This window comes from Canis lupus, chromosome 30 (assembly GCF_003254725.2).
Source record: "Canis lupus dingo isolate Sandy chromosome 30, ASM325472v2, whole genome shotgun sequence".
In the NCBI taxonomy this organism is placed as follows: Eukaryota; Metazoa; Chordata; class Mammalia; order Carnivora; family Canidae; genus Canis; species Canis lupus.
In genome coordinates, this window is record NC_064272.1 from 39,999,173 (window position 1) to 40,024,379 (window position 25,207).

At 41.9% G+C, this 25,207-nt stretch overlaps 1 protein-coding gene and 1 non-coding gene across 14 annotated transcripts in view; one reads left to right on the forward strand and one right to left on the reverse strand.

The window, feature by feature from the left end:
- The window catches only part of SCAPER (S-phase cyclin A associated protein in the ER), a 435,057-nt gene that overhangs the window by 358,682 nt on the left and 51,168 nt on the right, over positions 1-25,207 (forward strand). For all 13 annotated transcript variants that reach the window (XM_035708613.2, XM_025472080.3, XM_035708615.2 and 10 more), the window contains 2 exons: positions 926-1,158; positions 15,770-15,925. In XM_035708613.2, the coding sequence (XP_035564506.1) occupies positions 926-1,158; positions 15,770-15,925 (389 nt within the window). The remainder of the gene's footprint in view (positions 1-925; positions 1,159-15,769; positions 15,926-25,207) is intronic.
- Positions 5,562-5,701, reverse strand: LOC112676209 (U4 spliceosomal RNA). Its single transcript, XR_003146380.1, has one exon. It is a non-coding gene; the product is annotated as a U4 spliceosomal RNA (small nuclear RNA).

Sequence of the window (25,207 nt, forward strand, 5' to 3'; positions counted from 1 at the left end):
CCCTTACATATCCGTAGCCGGCATCACAGACCAAGGGCACAGAGCCCCAGCCTGGTAATTACGTATCTAGCTCTTGGCTTCTTATGTCATCCTTCTCTGTGAGAGCTGATGTCCGTATACACTAGTTCCTCCTGGTAATAGTTGGAATCCTAGTAAGGGTAGCAGTTGGATTACCTATGTGCTAGACATTGTTCTAAGAATTTACATATGTTGATTTTCTGCTACGATTATGATTTTTCTCATTTCATAACTGAGGAAACTGAGACACAGAAAGGTTAAGGAACTTGTCTGAGACCACAGAGCTGCAGAGACAGAACCCAAGCCCACGTTCTAACTCCTAGTCTCAACTTTTACCCACGTTACTTCCTGTAAACTATACACAAAGATACCTGAATATGACCCTATATATTAGGAAAAAACTCTTTTGTCATTTTGTGATAAGAAATACAAATTTCATTTTAATAGAGGAATTTAGATATTTTGATAATTCACTTTAACAAGAAAACAATGCTGCTTATCAGTTTACCAACTGGTTCATTCTCTGGGCTCCTACAAATGTTTAATATATTCAATTGAATAAATAATATTTATTGAGTACGTAGGCATGAGTTAAGCACTTTATGTGAATTAGCTCACTTAATCCTCACAAGAACCCTAGGATATGGGCACTGTCGTTGTCCCTGTTTTATAAATGAGAAATGTGGAACTTGGAAGTAGTAACCTTGCTCAGGGGCACTCAACTAGTAAGGACAAAGCTGAGACTTGAACTTACCAGCAACCTAACTTCAGAACCAACACTCAAACATTTAGCTAGCCACCTCTACAATTTCAAAATTATTTATGATTCCAGAAAGTTCCCATATTATCTCTGTCCATTTCTGGTGGTTTTCTGAAATACAATTACTCTATTTTTTTTTCCACCTAGGTTTATGTTCCAGATGAAAATAATGCTATTTTGGGAAGAAATACAAATAAGCAAGTTTTTGAAGGTTTGACAACTGGACTTCTCAAAGTCAGTGCTGTGGTTTTTAGCTGTCTGATTGCCAATCGACCAGATGGAAGCAGCCGGCCAGCTACACCAAAAATATCGACACAGGAAATGAAAAACAAACCTTCACAAGGTGATGCATTTAACAGTCGAGTTCAGGACCTCATCAGGTAAAATTACTAGATTTCTTCAAACTTTCTTCTTTTAAAAAAATGTTATATTAAAATAATTTAAATCTCAGGGTGTATGTGACGGCAGTGTTTCTCACAACAAAATCCATAAATTCCTGGTGGAAAATACACTACATTTGGTACCCCAGAGAAGAAAGGTCCCATTAATGAAAAGCAATACAGTTAGAGTTCATCTGTCATTCTTGATATTCAGATATTTGATGTTAGAATATATAACGTTCAAGCTTTTATAACTTTCTGTCAACTATTTCCAACTCAAGAATTTCTGAGAATCCCCCTATTTCAGGTCATCTCTGATTTTAAATTTGGTTCAAACTTAATAATAGCTACCATTTATGGAGCACTCATTATGTGTAAGGTATTGTAATAGAGGCTTTGCATCCCTGTTGGTGTAGGATTTCTAATTCAGACTTCGTAGGTGGGAAAATTACTCAGAAAGATTAAATGCATGCCTAAGTTTAAGTAATAAATTCAAAAGTAGGTAGGAGATTTGGAATTGGAACTCAGGTCTAGCTGGACTCCCAAAACCTGCGTGCTTTCCCATTACGCAGATAGTAGCGATTTCTGACACCTGTTCAAGGTCACTTCTGAAGTCACCTTCTCTCCAGGGACATTTTCTCCTATTCAGACATCTGAATCCTTTTTTTCCATCATGAATCTTGAATCAGGTAGGACATTTGATTTCCCAAAAGAGTTCCATTTGGTGTTCATCAGTTACCTGCCCCACCTATCAGCAGCTTTTCTGTGATCAGCACTGATCTCTGGTTTCCAAAATCCATGCAGTTTGTTGCTCTGAAGCTCATGGCAGGTTAATAGGAGAAAAAGAGAATGCCCTCTTCTGCATTTGCCTCAAAACAGTTCATAAATCTCCTCTGGTTTCTTATAGTGCTTTCTTGAGAACAGTTGTTTCATTCAGTATCTTCTTGCTCTTGATTATTTTGTTCATTTCTCCCTTCCCTCTGCCTGCCCTCTTTCCCCAAGCATATTTATTGCTAGAGAGTACCAAGCCCTTTAGGTTCACAGCCATTTATCTTACAGCACTTGACTCTTACCCTCCCTGGCCTTTCTCTCAGTTGCTTGATCCCATTCAATTTCCACCTCGCCATAGGTCACTGTAGAACCTCGCCCTCTCTGCTGACACGTGCCATTCTGTTCCAGCCTTCTCCCTTGGGCTGCCCCGTGATGCAACAGCCCTGGATTCCCACCAGACAGCACAGCTATATGCCGTTCTGGACCAGCCAAATGCTTCAGTGTAATTCTAATGGGCTTTCCGCTAGAAAGTGCATGCGTTTTCACATGTTATTATAGTTACCAGATCCTTAAGAAAGGAAAAAAATAACAGTGTATGTAATCTGCCAAACCGAATCTCCCGTAACTTAAAAAGGATGATTGACAATCAAAGTCCTTTAGAAAAAACTCTGCCCCTCTCTCTCAGATTTGAGCCACTGTTGGTAAAGGTTGTTTTCTTATATGTGATGCAGTGTTAGTTGGCTTCGTGATGCCTATGGTAGAACCACAAGCTGTATTCTACATCTGCCCAATAAGGCAAATGGAACACGTCTGATTATTTCCTGCTTTCTTCACCTTCTCAGATACTAGCTGACAAGAAATCTCACTCTGTTTCCTGCCATAACCTGGGAATTTTTTGTCAGTCTATATCTGTAGAGTCCCTGCTGGCCAGAGAGAGTTCCAGCACAGCCTTTGGTGCCGTTCTGTGCCCTGTGTTCCAGAAGTAGAGCTGGAGCAGTAAATACCGCCTTAACATATGTCCCTTCCTTCTCCTCATCTGACATAAAAGAGGCAAGGGGATTTCTAACTAAGATGGTAATACCAGCACTTATTCTCATTATTTTACATGGTTTGCCCAGTGTCTAGATCTAAGGGATTCGCAGTGATATTTATCAGTTCATACTATGGTCGGTCACCTGTAGCACTTTGTGCCAGATACCATACAAGGTCCTGGGGTACAAAAATGAAGAGATCTTTAACAGAATAGCCAAATATTGTTTGGCTGTCAAACACCAGAACATTCTTCTATAAAATGAAAATATTGGCAGTTCCAGTGTTTAGCACAGTTCTCTGAAAGCAATATTGTTTGTAGGATGGAAGCAGATTGCAATTCTATTTTTTCCAGCTTTCTTGAGATATTGTTGACATATAACATTGTAGAAGTTTAAGGTGTAGTGATTTGACACCTATATATACTGCAAACCAATTACTATAGTTAGTTAACTCTTCCATCACCTCACATCATTACCTTTTGCGCATGTGTGGTGAAACATTTGAAAGCTACTCTCAAGGGGCGCCTGGGTGGCTCAGTCAGTTTAGCATCTGCCTTTGGCTCAGATCATGATCCCAGGGTTCTGGAATCGAGCCCTGAGTCAGGCTCCCACCCTGAAGGAAACTTCCTCCCTCTCCCTGCTGCTCCCCTTGTATTCTTGTGTTCGTTCTCTCTCTCTCTCTCTCTCTCTCTCTCTCTCTCTCTACTACTTTCCTAACAACTTTCAAGTAAATGATATATTATTGTTAACTATAGTCACAATGCTGTATATTGCATCCCCAGAACTTATTCATCTTACAAATGGAAGTTTCTACTCTTATACCCTTTAACCAACATCTCATTTCCTCTAGCCCCCAGGCTTTAGTAACCACCATTCTATTCTTTATTTCTAGAAGTTCAACTTTTTTAGATTCTACATGTAAGAGACCTCATACGGTATATGTCTTTACCATCTGACTTATTTTATTTAACATGTCTTCAAGATCCATCAGGGTTGTTGCAAATGGCAGGATTTCCTTCTTTTTTGGATTATATTCCATTACACCACACACACACACACACACACACACACACACACAACACATTTTCTTTATCCATTCATCTTACGTGTCTTGAGTGATAGACACTTAAGAGTTGTGTCCATGTGTTGGCTGTTCTCAATAATGCTGCAGTGGACATGAGAGTGCAGATATCTCTTTGAAATGGTGATTCATTTCCCTCAGATATATACATAGAAGTGGAATGGATGGATCATGTAGTAGTTCTAGTCTCAGTTTTTTGAGGAACCTCCATACTGTTTTCCATAGTGGCCATGTTAAGTGTACATTCCCACCAAAAGTGTACAAGGATTCACTTTTCTTGATATCCTTGCCAAAATTATCTCATTTTTTTGATAATAGCCATTTCTAGAAGGACAACATGGTATTTTATTGTGGCTTTGATTTGCATTTCCCTGATGATCAGTGATGTTTAGCATCTTTTCCTATACCTGTTGGCCATATATATGTTCTTCTTCTCCACACAAATGATTTGCGTTTTTACTATTGAGTTGTAGGAGTTCCTTATGTATTTTGGATATTAAACCCCTTATCTAACATATATTTTGCAAATATTTTCTCCCATTCAATAGGTTGCCTTTTCATTTTGTTGATTGTTTCTTTTGCTGTGCAGAAGCTTTTAAGTGATGTAGTCCTGCTTGTTTATTTTTGCTTGTCTTGCTTATGCTCTTGGTATAATATGCAAAAAAAATTTTCCAAGCCCACTGTCAAGGAGTTTGTTCCCTGTGTTTCCTTCTGGGAGTTTAATGGTTTCAGGTCTTACATTTAGGTCTTTAATCCATGTCAAGTTTATTTTTGTGAGTGGTATAAGATAGGGATCCAGTTTCATTCTTCTGCAGGTACTTTTCCAGTTTTCCCAGCACCATGTATTGAAGAGACTATCCTTTCCCTATTGAGTATTCTTAGCTTTCCTGTCAAATATTTGTGGACTATAGACCCATGGCCTTATTTCTTGGTTCTCAATTCTGTTCCATTGGTCTGTGTGTCTGTCTTTATGCTGGTACCATACTGTTTTGGTTACTGTAGCTTTGTCTTATAGTTTGAAATCAGGAGATGATGCCTCCATCTTTGTTCTTCTTTTACACAGTTGCTTTGGCTCTTTGGAGTCTTTTGCTGAAGCACAATTCTTTTCATCATATCCAATTAGAAATGTATATGTCTCAAAAAAAAAAAGAAATGTATATGTCTCTCATAAAACAGGAGAAACAAACTGTACATACAAAAGGCAAATAGATGAGTCCAAGTCACTGATACCAGTCTTCTGGAATCGAAAGTTATCAAATGTAAGGCATCTATTCAAGAAGTTACAGAACTGTACCTTAGCACTTTGCTGGCCAACAAAGCCACATGCCAGGGGAGATCTTAGGCACAGGAGGTGTCGCAAGTTCACAACTGAGCACATAATCTTTCCACCCAGAGGAGCTCCTTTGCCTGTGTCCTCCGTTCCTTCTCAGTGATGCTCATGTCCCATTCAGTTACTCAAGCCAGCCGACTGAACATCGTCAGACTCCTCACGGAGACACCCTTTCCAAACCAGTATTCAGGTCACTCTTTACTATGTATTGATTCTGCCCGCCCTCTGCATCTCAGGTTTATCACCTTTACTCTACTGCTGTGTTTCTATTAGCAATAATCGCACCTCGGATAAACCTCATTGGCTACGATACTGCCAGTGCGCACAGCTTACTGCTGTGTTTCTAAGTGTTGAGGCTCTCTTGCAGTAGCAGGTGGCTTGGCTGTTTCTCTCTCATTTCTCCTTTTCAATTAACCTCTCTTTCTTAATTAGAAAGTTTCTCTCAGTGAGAAAAAGAATTTGGAAAACACAGAACAATGGATATTTTTGTAAACACACACAAATTACCTTGAACCTGCCACCCAAAAGATAATCACTGGGTTGGTTTTGGTGCATATACATTCAGTTTCTTTATAAAAAATACTGTAATACTTGTACATATTATTTTATCATGTTTTTATTTATTTTTCTAAATCACCAGAAACTTGCAAATTACTTTTTGCTGGCTTTCCAAGTATTTCATTATGTAGCAATGATTTGCTCCACATGACCTTTTATTACTCATGTAAATTTATCCTAGTTTTTTACTATAGATAGCACTGGGAAGAACATCTTTGTACACTCAACTCTCCCTGCAACTGATGTTTTCTTAAAATAAATGCGGAGAAGTAGAATTTCGGGGTCAAAGAATATGCATTAAGAGTTTTTGTCTACATTGCCAAATTAACCTACGCAAAGATTACCTATGAGCATATCCTTGTTCCCTCAGTCTACACAATATCATATATCATCATTTTTTTGAGTTTTAGCCAAATTGAGAGGTGAAAATGCTTCATTTTTATATTAGTAGTAACATTGAACATTTTGTAATGTTTACCGGCAATTTCTGTTATTTTGTGAGTTGCCTGTTCATATACTTTGCCCATTTTTGAACTGTGATGTTGGCTCTTTTTAATTGTAAAAGCTCTTCATATCAAGAACACAAGGCAAATGTACAGAGGGACAGTTGTGTGAAGAGGCAGCCAAAGGGCAGCCATATGAAAACCAAAAAAAAGAGTTCTCAAAGGAGTTCAGTGTTGTAGCCCCTTGATCTTGGACTTTACGTGTCCGGAGCTTTGCTGAGATGTGAATGGAATGCACTAAAACATTACCAACCATCCTGTACTATGAAGTGGAAGCACAGTGCTGCAGATGATGCCTCTGCTTGTTTGGAGAAGTGTTAATTCCTTGTGGTATGTCTCTGTTTACAAGATCTTAGTTCTGTACTATGGCACTGATTGTGTCAGTGACCAGATGGCAACATAGATTCCTGCCAACTTCAGTTCCCTCACAAGACGACCAACTAACAACTATCCATAGATGAGATACCATCAAGAAAATACCAGAAATTGAAGGTGGGTGAGGCTGAAGTACCCTCCCTAGACCTCAAGACCAAGAAGAACTGCTTAGAAGGGTAAAAAAGGAAGAGCTAACACTCTTGACCACATCACCCCACCCCCAGGCTGGCACAGTGCTAACCTGAGAGGGTCCCACTGAGCCTATAGTTTCTCCAGTGCAAAAAGAGCCCAAAGTGCACATCAGCTCACCTGGGGTTGTGGGACATCATAGGAGGCCTACGTGGGTTTTGCCCTCTGAGGATCACTGGGGAATCTGCAGGGCTTACCCACTAAGAATCAAATAGAAAGAGAGAAAGGCCAATGAGACTGACAGCAGTCAGTTCTCAAACCCTACTGGACTGATTCCTGAGCGGAAATCCCAGATGGCATTTCTGCCCCATCACAGAGCTAAACCAATAGTCCCATCTGGGCAAGGAGCGTGGTTGGCAGATCTGCCTGAATTGGTTACTCAGTCACCAGGCTGTACTGGCTGTAGAGCCCGTTCTGTAGCTGCACCAGGGCAGGGAAGCAATTCACATCCCTTCCTAGCTGCTCAGCATTACCTCCAGTCTCAGCCAGCCAAAGAACCCAAGTAGCCATGAAGTCCATCCTGCAGCTCTGCAGGTCTGGCCTGTAGCCAAACCAGCATCTCTGCCCAGCTGTTGATCATAGCTTGTGGCCCCACACATAACCTGGAAGCCTGAACAGTGATCCTGGGAAGCCTCAAAGCATAGTCTATAGCCCCACCCAACTATGAGATATAGCTGGGAGCCCCTCTCAACCAGAGAATCCAGCTGGCAGCCGTGCCCACCAGCAGAGCACAGCCAGCAACCTAGCTGAAGTGCATCCTGCAGCCCCATCCAACATCAAGGCACAGCCTTTCAAACTATGGAAAGAAAAAACTGTCAGCCAAGAATGCTGTATGTACCTGGTAATACTCTCCTTCAGAAATAAAGGAGAAATAAAGACTTTCCCAAACAGAACTGAAGAAGCTCTCCACCACTAGACCTGCCGTACAAGAAATGTTTAAGGGCATTCTTCACACTGAAACAAAAGGAAGATAATAACAAAAACAGATGGATGTGTAATAGTCACTGGTAATAGCAAACATATAGTCAAAGTCTCAGTGTCTGATACTGTAATGGTGGTGCACAATTCACTTATAACCCTAATTTAAAGGTTTTAAAGGTTAAAATAGAATGTATTAAAAGTAACCATAACTACAGTAATTTGTTATTGGATACACACTATAAAATATAAATTACAACATCAATAACCTAAAATGTGAGCAGGGAAGAAGTAAAAGGATAAAGTTTCTATATGCTGCCAAACTTACCTTCTTAAAATAGAATATAATAAATATATTTTATTTAAGCTTCGTGGTAACCACAAATCACACCACCACAAAGAGTCATCAGATCACAAAGGAAGAGAGCAAGAAAAAAAGAAGCAAGAAATAAAGTACAAAACAATCAGAAAACACAAAATAGCAATAGTAAGTCATTATTAATAATTGCTTTAAGTATAATTGGATTAAATTCCATAATCAAAGCACATCGAATGGTTGAATGGATAAAAGAACAAGATCCAACAATATACTTCCTTCGGGAGACTCATTTTAGCATTAAGGACATAGAGTAAAAGGATGGGAAGAGATATTCAAGGAAATGGTAACTAAAAGAAAGTAGGGGTAGCTATATTTTTATCAGACAAAATAGATTTTAAGCTAAAAATAGTCAAAAGAAACAAAGAAGGTCATTGTATAATGATAAAGGGATCAGTCTACTAAGAAGATACAACAGTGATAAATATTTATGTACCCAACTCTGGAGCACCTAAATATATAAAACAAATCCTAAAAGAAATAAACAATAACATGGTAATAGTTATTGACTTTAATACTCCGCTCCCAACAATAGACAGATCTTCCAGACAGAGAATCAATAAGGAAACAGCCGATTTAAACAACACAGTAGGCCAGAGGACCTAATATATATAGAACGTTCTATCCAACAGGAGCAGAATATATATTCTTCTCAAGTGCATATGGAACATTTTCTTAGATGGATCATATATTAGGCCACAAAACAAGTCTCAACAAATATAAGAATATAGAAACTTCATCAAATATCTTTTCCTACCACAGTATTATGAAACTAGAAAATGATAATGGGAGAAAAGCTGAAAATTTTACATAGACTTAGAAATTAAACAGCACAGTCCTGAACAATCAATGAATCAAAGACAATTTTCAATATTTTTAAGACAAATGAAAATGGAAGCACAACATGCCAAACCTTATAAGACAGAAAAAGCAGTTCTAAAATGGAGTTTTATATTGGTAAATACATATATCAAGAAACAATGATCTCAAATGAAGAACTTTAGTTGTAGTAGAAGTGAAGTAATAAAGATTAAAGTAAATAAAGAAATAAATGAATGGATGCAAATAAATAAAATTATACATAAAAGAGGAGACATTATGTCTAATGCCACAGAAATACTAAGGATCATAAGAGACTGTTATGAACCATTATATGCCAACAAATTGGACAACCTAGAATTGGCTAAATCCTAGAAATATACAACTACAACTACCAAGACCATATATCATAAAGAAATAGAAAATCTGAGGGGCGCCTGGTTGGTTCAGTCAGTTAAGCTTTTGCTTTCCGCTCCGGTCATGACCTCAGGATCCTGGAATTGAGCCCCACATCAGACTCCCTACTCAGTGGGGAGCCTGCTTGTCCTCTCTCTACCTGTGCTCATTTGTTTTTTTCTCTCTCTCTCTCTCTAACAAATGAATAAAATCTTTTTAAAAAGAGAGAGAAAAATCTGAACAGACTAATAGCAAGTAAGGAGATTGAATCAATAATCAAAAACCTCACAACAGAGAAGAGCTTAGGGCAAGATAGTTTCACTGGTGAATTCCACCAAATACTTAAAGAATTAACACCAATCCTTCTCAGACTATTCCAAAACAAGTTGAAGGAAAAGGAACACTGCCAAACTCATTTTACAAGGCCAGCATCACCCAGATACCAAAGCCAGAAAAAGGAACTACAAGACAAGAGAACTATGGCCCAATATTCCTAATGAATGTTGGATGTATGAATTCTCAACAAAATACTCGTGAACCAAATTAAACAGCACATTAAAAGTCTCATACACCTAACACCTGAGAACCAACTGATAACGTTTTTCAGTAACATCTTATTGCCTTAGATCTTTTGTCTTATTGGTATGAAACCAAACGTTGCAGATACAGCTAAATCCCCATCCTCATCCCCTCCCCTTCATTCCCCCTCAATAGGTAAATCACTATGTTAGTTTGTGTATATCACTTCCATGCATTTTTTTGTAAGTTTATGTATATACATGCTATATATAAAAATATACATGTGTATATTTATGTAAATATTTATGTAAACTTTTTATGTATTTGGAGACCAAGCAAATATCCCTAAAGTACATTATCTACCTTCTATTTTTTTTGTGTATTTAAAGTTTACATAAATGCATCATACTGTTTTCTCCACTTCTGTTTTCACCTGACCTGTTGCTGAGATTTATTTATGTTGATGCATATATATCTGATTAATTCATTTTAACTGCTCTAGACTCTTTTAAATGTATAAATTAGTTTGCTTATCCATTTTCTTTTTTTTCCTGTTTTTTTAAATAATAAATTTATTTTTTATTGGTGTTCAATTTGCCAACATACAGAATAACACCCAGTGCTCATCCCGTCAAGTGCCCCCCTCAGTGCCCGCCACCCAGTCACCCCCACCCCCCACCCTCCTCCCCTTCCATCACCCCTAGTTCATTTCCCAGAGTTAGGAGTCTTTATGTTCTGTCTTCCTTTCTGATATTTCCTACCCATTTCTTCTCCCTTCCCTTTTATTCCCTTTCACTATTATTTATATTCCCCAAATGAATGAGACCATATAATGTTTGTCCTTCTCCGATTGACTTATTTCACTCAGCATAATACCCTCCAGTTCCATCCACGTTGAAGCAAATGGTGGGTATTTGTCATTTCTAACAGCTGAGGAATATTCCATTGTATATAAACTAGACCACTCTCTTGCACCATACACAAAGATAAACTCAAAATGGATGAAAGATCTATATGTGAGACAAGATTCCATCAAAATCCTAGAGAAGAACACAGGCAACACCCTTTTTGAACTCGGCCACAGTAACTTCTTGCAAGATACATCCATGAAGGCAAAAGAAACAAAAGCAAAAATGAACTATTGGGACTTCATCAAGATAAGAAGCTTTTGCACAGCAAAGGATACAGTCAACAAAACTAAAAGACAACCTACAGAATGGGAGAAGATACTTGCAAATGACGTATCAGATAAAGGGCTAGTTTCCAAGATCTATAATAACTTATTAAACTCCACAACAAAGAAACAAACAATCCAATCATGAAATGGGCAAAAGACATGAAGAGAAATCTCACAGAGGAAGACATAGACATGGCCAACATGCACATGAGAAAATGCTCCGCATCCCTTGCCATCAGGGAAATATAAATCAAGACCACAATGAGATACCACCTCACACCAGTGAGAATGGGGCAAACTAACAAGGCAGGAAACCACAAATGTTGGAGAGGATGCGGAGAAAGGGAACCCTCATTGCACTGTTGGTGGGAATGTGAACTGGTGCAGCCACTCTGGAAAACTGTGTGGAGGTTCCTCAAACAGTTAAAAATAGACCTGCCCTACGACCCAGCAATAGCGCAATGGCACTGCTGGGGATTTACCCCAACCATACAGATGCAGTGAAACGCCGGGACACCTGCACGCCGATGTTTATAGTAGCAATGCTTATCCATTTTCCACCTGAGAGCAATAATTTCTACTTTTTCACCATTTCAAGCAATGATGTAGGAACAGCCTTATAGAAATCTTTTTTTTTTTTTGCACCTGAGAGCTTCTTGAGTTTACATGCTTACAATAGGAATGTATGAATGCTATGATAAATGTATGTTTAACATTACAAAGTAATGCCAAATCGTTTTTACAAAGTAACTATACAAATTTCATTTCTCATGAGCAATGGTTGAGAGTTCCATATCCCTATATCCTTATCACTGTTTTATGTTAGCACACTTATTAATTACCAGTCTGATATGTGTGAAGTGGTATTTTGTGTCATCTTCATTTACATTGTGTTTATCACTAGTGAGGTTGAACATTGTTTATTGGCCTTTGTTATAATCAGAATTCATTTGTAGGAGACAAACCAACAAAACTACTTTAAGCAGAAAGGATTTTTTTTTAAAGATTTTATTTATTTATTCGTGAGAGACACACACACACAGAGAGAGAGAGAGAGAGACAGGCAGAGGGAGAAGCAGGCTCCATGCAGGGAGCCCGATGTGGGACTCGTTCCCGGGTCCCCAGGATCACACCCTGAGCTGAAGGCAGAAGCTCAACCACTGAGCCACCCAGGCGTCCCAGGCAGAAAGTATTTACATGGAACAATTTTTTAAAAATTGTTGCAGGACACCTGGGTGACTCAGCAGTTGAGCACCTGCCTTTGGCCCAGGGTGTGATCTGGGAGTCCCAGGATCAAGTCCCACATCGGGTTCCCTGCATGGAGCCTGCTTCTGCCTCTGCCTCTCTCTCTCTCTCTCTCAAATAAATAAATAAAATCTTTAAAAAAATTGTTGCAAGGACTGAAAGAGTGGATTCTAGACTAGATCTCTGGGAATACTCCCAGAAAAAACACTGCACAACTGGTGATCTACTATATCTATCAAAATCAAGAGCTGCTCTATCAAAATGATGAGCCATTCATATTGTTTAGTCCAGAAGCTCACTGCCTCTGGAACACACTACAGCAGCTAGATCTCCACCCCTCAAAAATATATGACCCAAACTCTGTCTCTCAGCCTCCAGAATACTGGTAATGGCATTTAGATTTGAAATAACCTGATTCATTGAGCCAAAATTAGGCCTTCCTGCTAAACTGTAAATAATACTTTGAACATATCTCTTATAGAAATTGCTAGGTGTCAGTTTCTACCTTAAGAGGTCTTTGAGGTTAGTATCAGTGTCATATTTAGAAATGATTGAATGGATTAATGCATGATTACAAATAGTTATCCACACATCTCTTGAATCATTTATGGGATGAATTGGTGACATTCAATTAGACAATGTTGAGAGATCTCAGGAGAAGAGATGATGAGTTTTTGTTTGAACATACCTAGGTGGAAGTGTCTTGGAACCCCCAAGACGAAATATCCAGAACCTAGACTTTCTAGAAAGAAGTTCAGAAAAGAAGTAATCACAGAGATAGGAAAGAGTTATTAACATATTGAAGATAGTTGAAACCATGAAATTTCATGAGTTTACTCAACCTAGGTCAGAAATAGAACCCCTTTGCACCACATTTCAGTTGGGGTTTCAGCTTCATCTTTCAGCTTATAAATCCTAGTAGCAAAAGCTACAGAGGGACCCATTTTAAATTTCAAATGGTAAAACAAATGGAGAGGCTCATTTCCTGGAGAATTCACAGAATCATGTTTCCCAGGATATACATTCCAAGTCCACATTAAAGCTTTTCATCTTGTATATGGACACTCTTATCAGTAGTCAGAAGACATCAGGATATTACATCTCTCCTGATTCACTCTTCCTGAGCCTCAGCTTCCTCGTCTATCAAATGGGAATAGTAATGCCAATCCCTACACAGTGAATATGGTTTTCTCATACCCTATAGGTAGGACTATAAATTGATGCAAGGGTTGTTTTTTTTTTAATGTAATGGGGCTGTACATATCAAGAACTCTAAAAATCTGCATACTCCTTGGCTCTATAATCCTACATCTAGAAAGTAACTTGAAATCTGGCAAGGATTTGTATTTAAATGTTCATCCCAACATGGTTTATAGTGATGGATGCTGAAAACTACCAGAAACTCTAAAAATATTCCACTGGCAGAAAATTATTCACCCATTTAAAAAAAAAATGATATTCATGTATGCAATCGGACCTCTAGAATCTAGATCATTTTACAGGAAATACATAGTTCAAAAAATACGGTAAATGACAACACAGGGATATAATCAGCAAAATTTAGATTGTGGGAACTAAAATAAACCACCAGGTTTTATCAACAAATAAATTTGCAAAGGAAGAAAAGAGAGCTGGAGGGGTAACATAGAGATTAAGAAGAGAGTTTGATATAGTAACCAATTATAAGGTGTGGTTCTTATTTGAATCCTAATTTTTAAACAGCTATTTAAAATGTTAAGGCATTTATGATACTTTTAGAAATTTGAGTACTAGTTACTTGATGGTACTAAGGAATTACTGTTATTTTCAGTTGTAATGGTATTGTGGTTTTTTTAAATTCTTGTTTCTTAGAGATACAAACATTTATTAATGAAATGACATAATGACTTAGATTTGCTTATCCATTATGCAAGATAGTGTGGATGGGGAGGATTGGCCATGGTTGATTGTGGTCAGAGATGGATGGTAAATGCATGGGAGTCTGTTATCCTAGTAATTTTTTTTGGGGGGGGGGTTATGTTAAAACTGCTCAATAATACAGTTTTTAAAGGTTTAAAATATAATGCCCACAAAGACATTTTCCATGATATAGAAAATGCCTAAAATAGTTGAATGAAATTCAGTTTACTGTCAGTCATATAGAGAAAAAAATCAAATAGAAAAAAAAAAAAACAAAAGGAAATACCTTGAGTGCATATGTCAGTGTGTCGGTTTCCTTCATTATAAGATAAAGATCTGGTGGTAACCATTTCATACTTCCCAATTTTAAATCTGTAGGAGATATTCAGTAGCCCAGGTAAATACATTTCCTAATATAAGAGGAGAAAAGGGGGGGCATTATATTGCACCTTCTAAGTAGTAAACTTGGAAAAAGCTCCAAACATGAATTATTCCTCAGATTTTCCTTACTTTTACAAAAAGGGGTACTGGCAAATGAATAGTGATGAGGATCATAGTTCACTTGTGAGCAGAAGCATCAATTCCTTTGCATTTATTGCTAAAAGTTAACGTGTTGATGTTCAGAATTGCTGTATTCGAAGTCTTACCTTTTCATACATGTAAATACAGCAGCACTGAGTCCGTATACAATCTCTAAGCTAAGGCTGATTTATCTACAAGGTCATTTATAGTCTTAAAATACTATTTTCAATAATAGCTGTTTTGCAGGCTAATAAAAGAGCCATTATTTTTGGTCCAGTTTAATAAACAGCTCTGGAAAGCTGTTTAATGGGCTGAAAAGATGAAAGTGACTTCTTAAATGTTATTGTCAACTGGCAACACTGGTACTTTGCATAACAGAAAGCAATTAGATTCTCACTGTTATACTCTTAAGGTGATAGGGTTTTGAAAAATAGAGAATCTATAGTTGGCATTAGAAATGGTAAAAGGTTGTTTAAAAAAAAAGAAATTTAGGTTGTTACAAGAGCGTCATCTTATTTTCTGAACCCCTACCTTCTAGCAAATTGGGCTCTCTGGTACTTTTAAAAAGTATTGCTTTTCAAGAGTGTTGAGGTAACTATAAATCAGTTCAACTGTTGGACAGATGCTTTAGACCACTAAAAATGATCAGATAGTCATTTTTGCTCATCTTCCTTGAAAAATAGCATCAGAATAACCAAAAGAGGCAAGAGAATCACTTAACAGAAATAGTTGATTATTCAGGACTAAATCTAAGGAAAGTATTACTTGAGATGCTTTACCCAAACCTGTGTTGCTTGCTTGGTAGCGGGGTCTAAGCCTGTGTTTTTAAAACTTACCTTTGAAGGTAAGTTTTTATTGCCAGTCTATGCAGACTGATAACACACGTTTCCCCCTTTATCTAGCTACGTGGTGAACATAGGTCTGATCAACAAGCTTCATGGCTGCTTCCTCTCGGTGCAAGGACCAGTGGACGAGAATCCCAAGATGGCCACATTTTTGCAGCACGCTGCAGAACTCTTGCATGGAATGTGCACACTGTGCTTTGCTGTCACCAGAAGGTAAGGCTTCTACTTGATATCAATGTGGACTCAACTTCGGGAACTTCCCTTAAATTTTGCGCATCTTGGGATCATTTCATAGGAATACAAGTGGTCATGTTGGCTTCTTTTCTTCTTTAGGTCACCTTTGTCCTTATTGGTCTCCCATAATGAGACCAGCCTTCTGTTTCTTGTTTTTCCCTGGCTACATGCTCCGGTTAGAGCCTGTTTTTCTTGTTGGTATCCTACACTTAACTACACTTCATTACTGGAAGAGATCTAGAGAGAGAGAGAGAGAGAGGCAGAGACACAGGCAGAGGGAGAAGCAGGCTCCATGCCCGGAGCCCGATGCGGGACTCGATCCCAGGACTCCAGGGTCACGCCCTGGGCCAAAGGCAGGTGCTGAACCGCTGAGCCACCCAGGGATCCCCTACTGGAAGAGATCTTAGGGGTCATTCAGTCCCACTTCCACGGAAATTCAAAGGAATCCAGTGATTCTCCTTGAGTCAGTGAGTCAGTAACAAAGCCTGCACCAGACCAAGCCAGACCCTCAGCGCAATACAGCACGGCCTCTCCTGGTGTCCATGACTGGGTTCACATGCTTTTACGGACTGCCTCCTAGGGTTGTGTATTTTCCCCTTTTGTCTCTTTCTCCAAGATGCCTTCATGAATAAGGAAAGGGAACCATCCAAAAAGCCAGCTCCCTCGAGTTACATTTGTCCTATGTGTAGGATGACCGAATCAGGTAGAGGCCAGCGGCGTGGGTAGTGAAAGAATTCACCCAAGGCAGGACAAAGGACACAGAAGTTTATTGAAAACACTGCAAGGGAGCAGCAGGCAGGACAGCAAAGGAGAGACTGTCAGCCGTGAGGTGGGGGCGGAGGGGGGTGTAGTAAAGGGGAAGTGAGGGGGGATGGGATGGGAACGGATGGGATTTGGTTTGGGTACCTGTGCCCCGTTATAAGCAGCCCACTGGTCAGCTGGGGCTCATGGGTATTCTGAGGTGAGTCACTTAATGAGCCTGTTTGCATTCCGCTAGGGGGCTGGGGGCTCTATGGGCGTGATTATAGCCAACGTGCCAAGGACAGCTGCTGGCCTGGTAGGCTCATTAGACGCCTTGCCCCATCCTGTGAACTGCCCTCAAAAGCAGTAGCTCTCTTGGGGAGGGCAGAGGAAACCCCCCCAATTGCAATAGTGTTTCTAATAGGAATATGACATAGCCCTCAGGCGTATTAAGAATGCTCAGGATATCCCTGGGTGGTGCAGCGGTTTGGCACCTGCCTCTGGCCCAGGGCGCGATCCTGGAGACCCGGGATCGAATCCCATGTCGGGCTCCCGTGCAAGGAGCCTGCTTCTCCCTCTGCCTGTGTCTCTGCCTCTCTCTATCACTGTGTGCCTATCATAAATAAATAATAAAAAAAATTTAAAAAAAAAGAATGTTCAGTAAAATAACTTTCTTATAATTAAATCTAAATAGCACTACATATAATTTCTCTAAAGATTCTATTTATTTATTTATTTATTTATTTGGCAGAGAGAGAGGGAGAGCAGGGGGCAGGGGCAGAGGGAGAAGAAGCAGACTCCCTGCTGGGCAGGGAGCTTGATGGGGGGCTCCATCCTGGGACCTTGGGATCATGACCTGAATAGCTGAAGGCAAATGCTTAACTGACTGAGCCACCGAGACACCCCACGTATAACTTTTTTTTTTACTGCAACCCTGTTTATTTATATTTCATATACTCTTCAAACATACACAGAAGGAGAGAGTACAAGAACGAATAGCTCCAACTATTAGCAATATTTTCCCAGTCTTATTTCATCCCCCCACTCACCCCCTGGGTTTTTTGTTTTGTTTTGTTGGTTTTTTGTTTTGGGAGAGGGAGGTTACGGCAAGAGCATGTTACAACAACTTTCAGGTACTCATTTCACCCACAGTACTTCAGCCTGCGCCTCTGAGGTGTTGAACACGAGTGCCCCACATTGTCACACCTGGTGTAATAAGCGATAATCCTGTGGGGTACCTACCTAATCCTTGTTCACCGCTCTCCACTGTCTCAGCGTCTTTCTACCATAAGTTTCTTGGATTCAGTTCCAATTTCAGGTGACATTTGGTTGTTACGTCCCTTAAGTCTCTTTAATTTTGTAAAAGTTCCCTTTCCCCTCTGCCTTTATTTTTATGCCATTGATTTGTTCGAGAAAAAACTACATGGTTTTTAAAGGATTTGTCAAGAAGAAAATTAAAACTGGGGGATCCCTGGGTGGCTCAGTGGTTTAGCACCTGTCATTGGCCCAGGGCGTGATCCTGGAGACCCGGGATCAAATCCCACATTGGGCTCCCTGCATGGAGCCTGCTTCTCCCTCTGCCTGGGTCTCTGCCTCTCTGTGTGTGTGTGTGTCACAAATAAATAGATAAATAAATTTAAAAAGAAAGAAAGAAGGAAGGGAGGGAGGGAGGGAGGGAGGAGGAAAGAAAAGAAAAAAAAGAAAAGAAAAGAAAAGAAAAGAAAAGAAAAGAAAAGAAAGAAAATTAAAACTAAAATAAAAATCAAAAATTTGAAACTTCTAAAGTCTAGCTGCTTCAAGAAATATCCATCCTTATTCTATGTACACAGAATGCCAGTGACTACGTTCAGAATATTCTAAAAGAATTTGCTTTCTAAAATGAACCTCCTCAGTTTTTTAGACTGTTACACAGAGGACGCTGCACCCCACCTCTATCCCAGTCACATTTCTAGAAAGACTGAGACTACCTGAACGTCCGGGAAGCCAAGCACGGCCTATATTCAGCGTTCCCTCCTAGCAGTGCAGACGGAGCTGCCTTCCAGGATTAGATGATAACCCAGGACGTGGCTGTCTGTGGGTCTGTAACCTAAATACGCTGAGGTGGCCCCGCATCACCGGAGGCTGGCAGCAGTCATGGGGCCGCACTCCGGGCCTGGCACCTGCCGACGTGGGGTCGGCCGTGCCCTGGCTAGCTCCGGGCAGTAGCCGCCTTGCTCCCTGGGGGGTTCCCTCACTCAGGAGACCCCTTCCCGCGGCGCTTCTTTTCATCACGCAGCATCGTAAACCTGCCAGCATCTCAGGTCTTCGTTACCTGTGTTCTTCCCTTAAATCCAGATGAGTGCCCCACACCTAAGCGTTTCCATATGTGGTTGGTGAGTTGGTGGGCTCCCGCTTTCACCTGCGCAGATTTAGTCACTTGAAATCTGGGGCTTGAAAGCAGCTTCGAGCTCATTCCCAGCGCTCCCTCTTACAGGGAAAGCAACGGAGCCAAACTGGAACCAGCCTCCAGGATTCCTGCCTCAGTGCTCTCACCTACACGCTTGACTTTGCATGATTCAAATCGTAGGAGCATACTTCTCATTTCTTTTTCTTTTTTTTTTTAATTTTTATTTATTTATGATAGTCACACAGAGAGAGAGAGAGAGAGAGAGAGAGAGGCAGAGACACAGGCAGAGGGAGAAGCAGGCTCCATGCACGGGGAGCCCGACGTGGGACTCGATCCCGGGTCTCCAGGATCGCGCCCTGGGCCAAAGGCAGGCGCTAAACCGCTGTGCCACCCAGGGATCCCATACTTCTCATTTCTTTGGAGATTTTCTCAGTTACGTATATGGAAAACAGGATCCCCTTCTCTGTAACACACTCAGCCATGTCGTCTTCCAGTGGACGTTGACAGAGCTCCTGCCTGGGCCAGACACCAGGACAAGGACCCAAGATACCGCCTCGGGGAGCCCAGAGCCTGGCCTCAGGGCAGACCCGTAAACTAGCAGCTGCAGCAGAAGAGGATGTTCTCCCAAGGAGGTCAAGAAAGGAGGCGTTGGACTAAATCGTAAAGGACCCAGGAAGACAAGTGGAGGGAAGGATGCGACAGAAGGGGCCGTAATATGCGCACTGGGTGAGAGAGCAGACGTTCTGGGTGCCTCTGGCCTCCCTGGAGGTCACCTGCCAATGGATTCCTGTATTTCTCTGCCTGAGGATACTCTCTGGACAAGGAGCTGTTGGCTACAAGTGCAGGAGAGTTAACAGCTCCGGGAGTGACCCTCCAGCAACACATGGGTGGATTCTGTCCCCGCTCCCCCGCCTCGGTGAGCCCCGAGGGGTGTTCTGCACGGTGGGTCAGGGCGCGCCAGTGCCAACCTAGGCACTAACCCATCCTTGATGGGCTTTCTCCCTCCCCCTTCTGTCCTTGGCTTCCTCACAAATAAAGTACTTGCGCCCAGAGCCTTATTTCAGGGTCTGGTCTGGAAGCAGCCCAGACCAAGAGACGTGGATGCACAGGGTACTCTGGACTGTACGAGGGACATCTCATTCAGTCTGATGTAGCCGTGCGGCGGGGCGACTACGGGGAGTGGCAGGAGGCGCAGCAGTACACCAACCCCATGATGGTAGCTCCTAGAACTTGAGGTGCTACGCTGGAGCTGCAGAAAGCCACTGAAGTTGTTGAAGATTTATGATTACAGATCAGATTTATGGTACAGAGGACCGTAATGGCATGACCCCAGAGGCAGAAGGAATCGTAGAGAGACGCTTGGAGCCACGTGGGGAATGTTGAGGGCCCGTGGGGGCAGCGGAAATAGGAGCAAACACGTGAAGAGGAGAAAGAATGAGCGTAAGAGAGGCGGCAAAGAGCTTGGTGACGTGGGAGGTAAAAGGGAGGGAGGAACCTTAAATGGCTCCCAGGTTTCTGACTTGAAATCTGTGAGTGATAGATGATATCCTCTCCAAATTAGGGATGAGCAGTTTTCCATAGAGGAAATATGCCTAAGGGCTACCCAAGGAGACCAAAGTCTTTGCATATATGTGTATTGTTTTTATAGACATATACAACTGGATTTTAAATAAATCAGTGATTAACTCTTGGTGGTTGTTAAGAATTTTCTTTTTGAGATTTTTTCTATTTATTTGACACAGCACAAGCAGGGGAAATGGCAGGTAGAGGGAGAGGGAGGGAAGCAGGCTCCATCCCAGGACTCTGGGACCACGACCCAAGCGGCAGGCAGACACTTAACTGTAGCAACACCCAGGCGTACCAAGAATCTTTTTTTTTTAAGATTTTATTTATTTATTTGAGAGAGAGAGAATGAGTAGTCGGGGCAGGGGGGCAGGCGGTGGCATAGGGATAGAGAGAGGGAGAAGCGGACTTCTCACTGGGCAGGGAGCCCGATGCAAGGTGGGATCCCAGGGCCCCGGGCCACCACCGAGCCACCCAGGTGCCCCAGCTTTTAAGAATTCTCAATCCATTTTCCCACTATGATTTCCTTCTCCGACTTTAGTTATTCAACAAATTTCTCTTAGTAGGCCTTGCTACAAAAGCAGATTATTCTAGGAAAAAAGTCCAGGTGATTTCCTGGCTTGGTTTACCTGGAAATTCTTAGCAGGATCCGTGTGGCTGCTTCTGTGAATGAGGTAAAGGAAGGATCCCTCATCGCCGCTCTTCCTCGTCCTTCGTCCCAGCATTTCCAGAACGCCACCAAGCCACAGGGACACAGGACGGTTCTCCCCTTGAGACGAGTTCGCCTCTAATATTTATGAGACCATTTCATGCGACTTCCCAGCTCTCCACGAAAATGCTATTTCTCTGCCATCGACTACAACAACCCGTGGACGCACTTTGCACACAGCTCTGAGGTCACAGCTGTGTCTGGGGGGGAGGGAGGTGGTTGTCGGCAGGGGGAGCAACCACGTGACGCCCGCTCGGCCATCAGGCCCGGCAGCCAGAGCCAGGGAGGTGCGGAAGGCTCGTGGTCACGGCTCTCGTGTGTGCAGCCGGAATGAGGAGCCGGAGGCGCCGCAGACGTGGCTCCTGGGGAGCTGGAAAATCCTGGGGTCACTAAGCCGGATTGCCCAGGCTGCTGGGTAAACACCGCTCGGCTGCTGGTGGCCCGGCCTTTGTGGCGGGGATTACAGCGGGGCTGCCTTGCTCCTCTCCTATTGTGCCCTTAATCTTCTAATTTTCACCCAGGTATTCTGAAAGACACTTTGGGTGGCAGAGGCCATGTTATTAGTCTTTGCTTCAAGGTGGGGGAGAAAAGACTGATGATTTTTTTGTACCAGGCTTGGTTTCGAACTTGCTTTCAAGTAAAAATTGACATTGCAATCTTCTGGCGAAAGGATTGGTTTTCCATTAGGATCACTCCTAATGTGGGTGTGAGTCCAAGAACTTTTTACAAGTTGCAGTTCTTAATCATTTAAAAAATTCAAGCATCTGCAACAGGACTTTCAGAAATGCTCATTTCTTTGGCTTTACTGCTACCCCTTTTCCATTCTCGGTCCTTTAAGCTGTGAAGAGGAAAGGACAGTTTTCAAACCTCAGGGCAGCCTCTCAGCAACCCTAATTGGCTGAGACTCACGGAGCCCCCTTAAGTGTGGACTCCTTAGCTGAACTAATAGGATCAGAACCGTAATGAGTGATTATAAATTGCAGCCAACACAGGCCTTTCACTTAGCAGTCATTTCCTGATTCCATAACTGTACGAGGCACTATAGGGAGAGGGCCAGGAAGCAGGGGGGCCACACTGAACGAGTTTACAGTCCTTATGGCGGCACAGAATAAAACCTAGCTAATTCTGATTGGTTGGAGAAGACTGTTCTGAATTCTAGAATATATTTACACAAAAAGGAGTTTGTTGTTTTATGTATCTGTGGCCCTTAGGTTCATACCCGTAAACTACACTGACAAAACGGGTTCTAGCCAAAGTCCCTGGAAACTGTGTCATAAAAAGATAAGAATGATTTATAATTTAGCTCATTAACTATGTGGATATAAATGAGTGCTTCTCAAGTGTTTAAGGGTGCTTGAAAACCATTTGTTCAAGCAAAGGTAAACTTTGACTCTGCCTGCCTGAATTATTCACTCATGCATTAAACAAATATTTATGTAGCACTTGCTCTGTGCCAGGCCCTGTGCTAAGCTTGGGAGAAAGCAGAAATGACTCAGACATCATTTGTGTCCTCAAGGACCTCGGCAGCTAGTAGAGGAAGTAAGACACCTACACCGAGATGCGCGGTCGAAGCGAGTGGTGCAGAGGACACAGGACAGCATGCAAAGCACTTAGACGCTGCCTGGTACATACTACCTGCTTCATAAACACCGGTACTGTTGCTACGTCATCACTGATGGAGTTAAAAGGAAGGAGAGACCACTCTTGGCTGCACTGGCTGTTTCCTGGAACAACTAAAACTTACTGTGGGCCTTGAACGATAGGAAGGGTTGGAACATTTACAGTTGAGAGGCAGATGCAGAAAACAGCTAAAGCCGAGACATCGTGGCAGAGAACTAGGAGGAACGAACAGAGCACATGAGCTGGGTTGTGAGATGTGTACAGTGTGACTTTAGTGCATCCCAGGTTGCTAGGAGGTTCGACTGAGACAACAGATGTAAAAATACTGCGTGAACTCCATACGGTGACTTGCTGAGGTGTGGTGGCAGCGGTGTCATCAGGAGCCTTGATCAGGAAAGTGATGTGCTGAGAAGCATATTTTGGAACATTACCTGATGGAGAACATGTTAGACAGGAGATGGAAGGTGGGAGGGACCACGAACACTCACCTGGGCAAGAGGTGAAAGGAACAGGAAGGAATTTTCTTAAGTCCTCTTTATATATGATCTTCAGACTCCAGACGCAGTCATCTCCGTCTCATCCCTCTTCCCTGCTCCCCAGACCCAACCTGTTGTCACGTCTTGTTGACTGGAAGGAACCCTAACGTTACCTTAATCCAGTCTTCTGTCCATGTGTGAATCTCTTCTGTAGCCCCAGCTGGTCTGTATTTGAATCTCTCTTCTGACAGGGACCTCGTTACTTACTAAGGGAACCTATTGTGTCATTGATAAGCTTTAATGCTTAGAACAGTCTCTCATGACCTGTTTTCCTCCCGTGACCTATTAAACCAGTTCCGGTTGCTCCTGGGCAGCATACGGACTATTCTACTTCTGCCCTTCTCCCCGAACTTCTGTGTTCTCACCCTTCCACATATTCTCCTTCGCTTTTCTTCTCTTCGTACCAGTGGCTATATAACAAGTCACTCCGGAACCTAGCGGCATAAAACAACCATCTTTTGGGGTGCCTGGGTGGCCCAGTGGTAGAGCATGCGACTCTTGACCTCAGGGTTGTGAGTTCAACCCCTGCATTGGAGGTAGAGATTACATTAAAAAAATAAAATCTTAAAAAAAAATAAAAATAAAAATAAAAAAAATAAATAAAATGTTAAAAAAAAAAGCCATCTATTAATCTCACAGACTCTCTGTGTCAGGAATTTTGTCCAGATACATAGAAAACAGCTTATCTTTGTTCCCCAATATCCAGGCCTCAGATAGAAGAAGGTTTGAAGTTGGAAGGCTAGAAGTGGAAATCAGTCGTCTGAATGCTTATTCACACATGTCTGTGGTTCGTGTGGCTCTTAGCTGAGGACCTTTCCATCTGGTCACTCTGCAGATGCTAATTTGGGCTTCCTCACAGCCTGGTGGCAGGTTCCAAGAAGGAGCATCTTGGCGAAGACCCAGGGAGAAACCGTATCACCTTTTATGAGCTGGCCTCAGAAGTTATGCAGCATGACTTCCCCTGCATTCTGTTCATCAAGACAGTCACAACACCCCCCCCAAAACCCGGACTTCAAAGGAGGAGAAAGAGACCCCTCCTCTTCACGGGGAACCTGAGGCCCCAGAAGAGCATATAGGACTAGAAATATTGCTGTGGTTGTGTTTGAAAAATAGATCTGCCGCGTTCCAGCCTACCCTGAAGATAAATGTGTTTCCAATATCCTGTTCTCATCTGTCTTCTTTTCTCTGTGCGGTCTCATACTTGGTGTTGTCACCCTGTCTCTTGACATCACTTCCGTTAACTTGTAAACCAGTTGTAGTCATTAGCCACTGCCCTTCGACAAAAGACTTTCTGAGATTGGGAGTCAGGGAATGAAGTAAATATAAGAAGCTTCAGCAAGTTAAGCATAAAGGAAGGACCATTTGTTGAGTACCTGTTATGTGTCCCGGGCTGAGAGCTCCTTGTGAGGTTCCTTCCACCAACCCTGCCCACACCTGCCAAGGGAGCAGGGCAGCCTCCAGAGTGATACGGAAGACTGATTGCCACACGCTTCAGCTCTAGAGTGAGAAGAATACAAGAGCAGGAACTTCTGGGCTGTTTCTGTATCGATTGCTAGTTTAGAGGTTTCGAAAGATCCACCCCTGCTTATAATAAAGCCTTAGTTGACTCATAGGGACGGAACGATGACCGTGTCATCGCTACAGTTCAACTTGTACTGCGTGCTCGGCACTGTGCCTGAGAAAGGGAGAGAGAGAAGAAGCTGGGG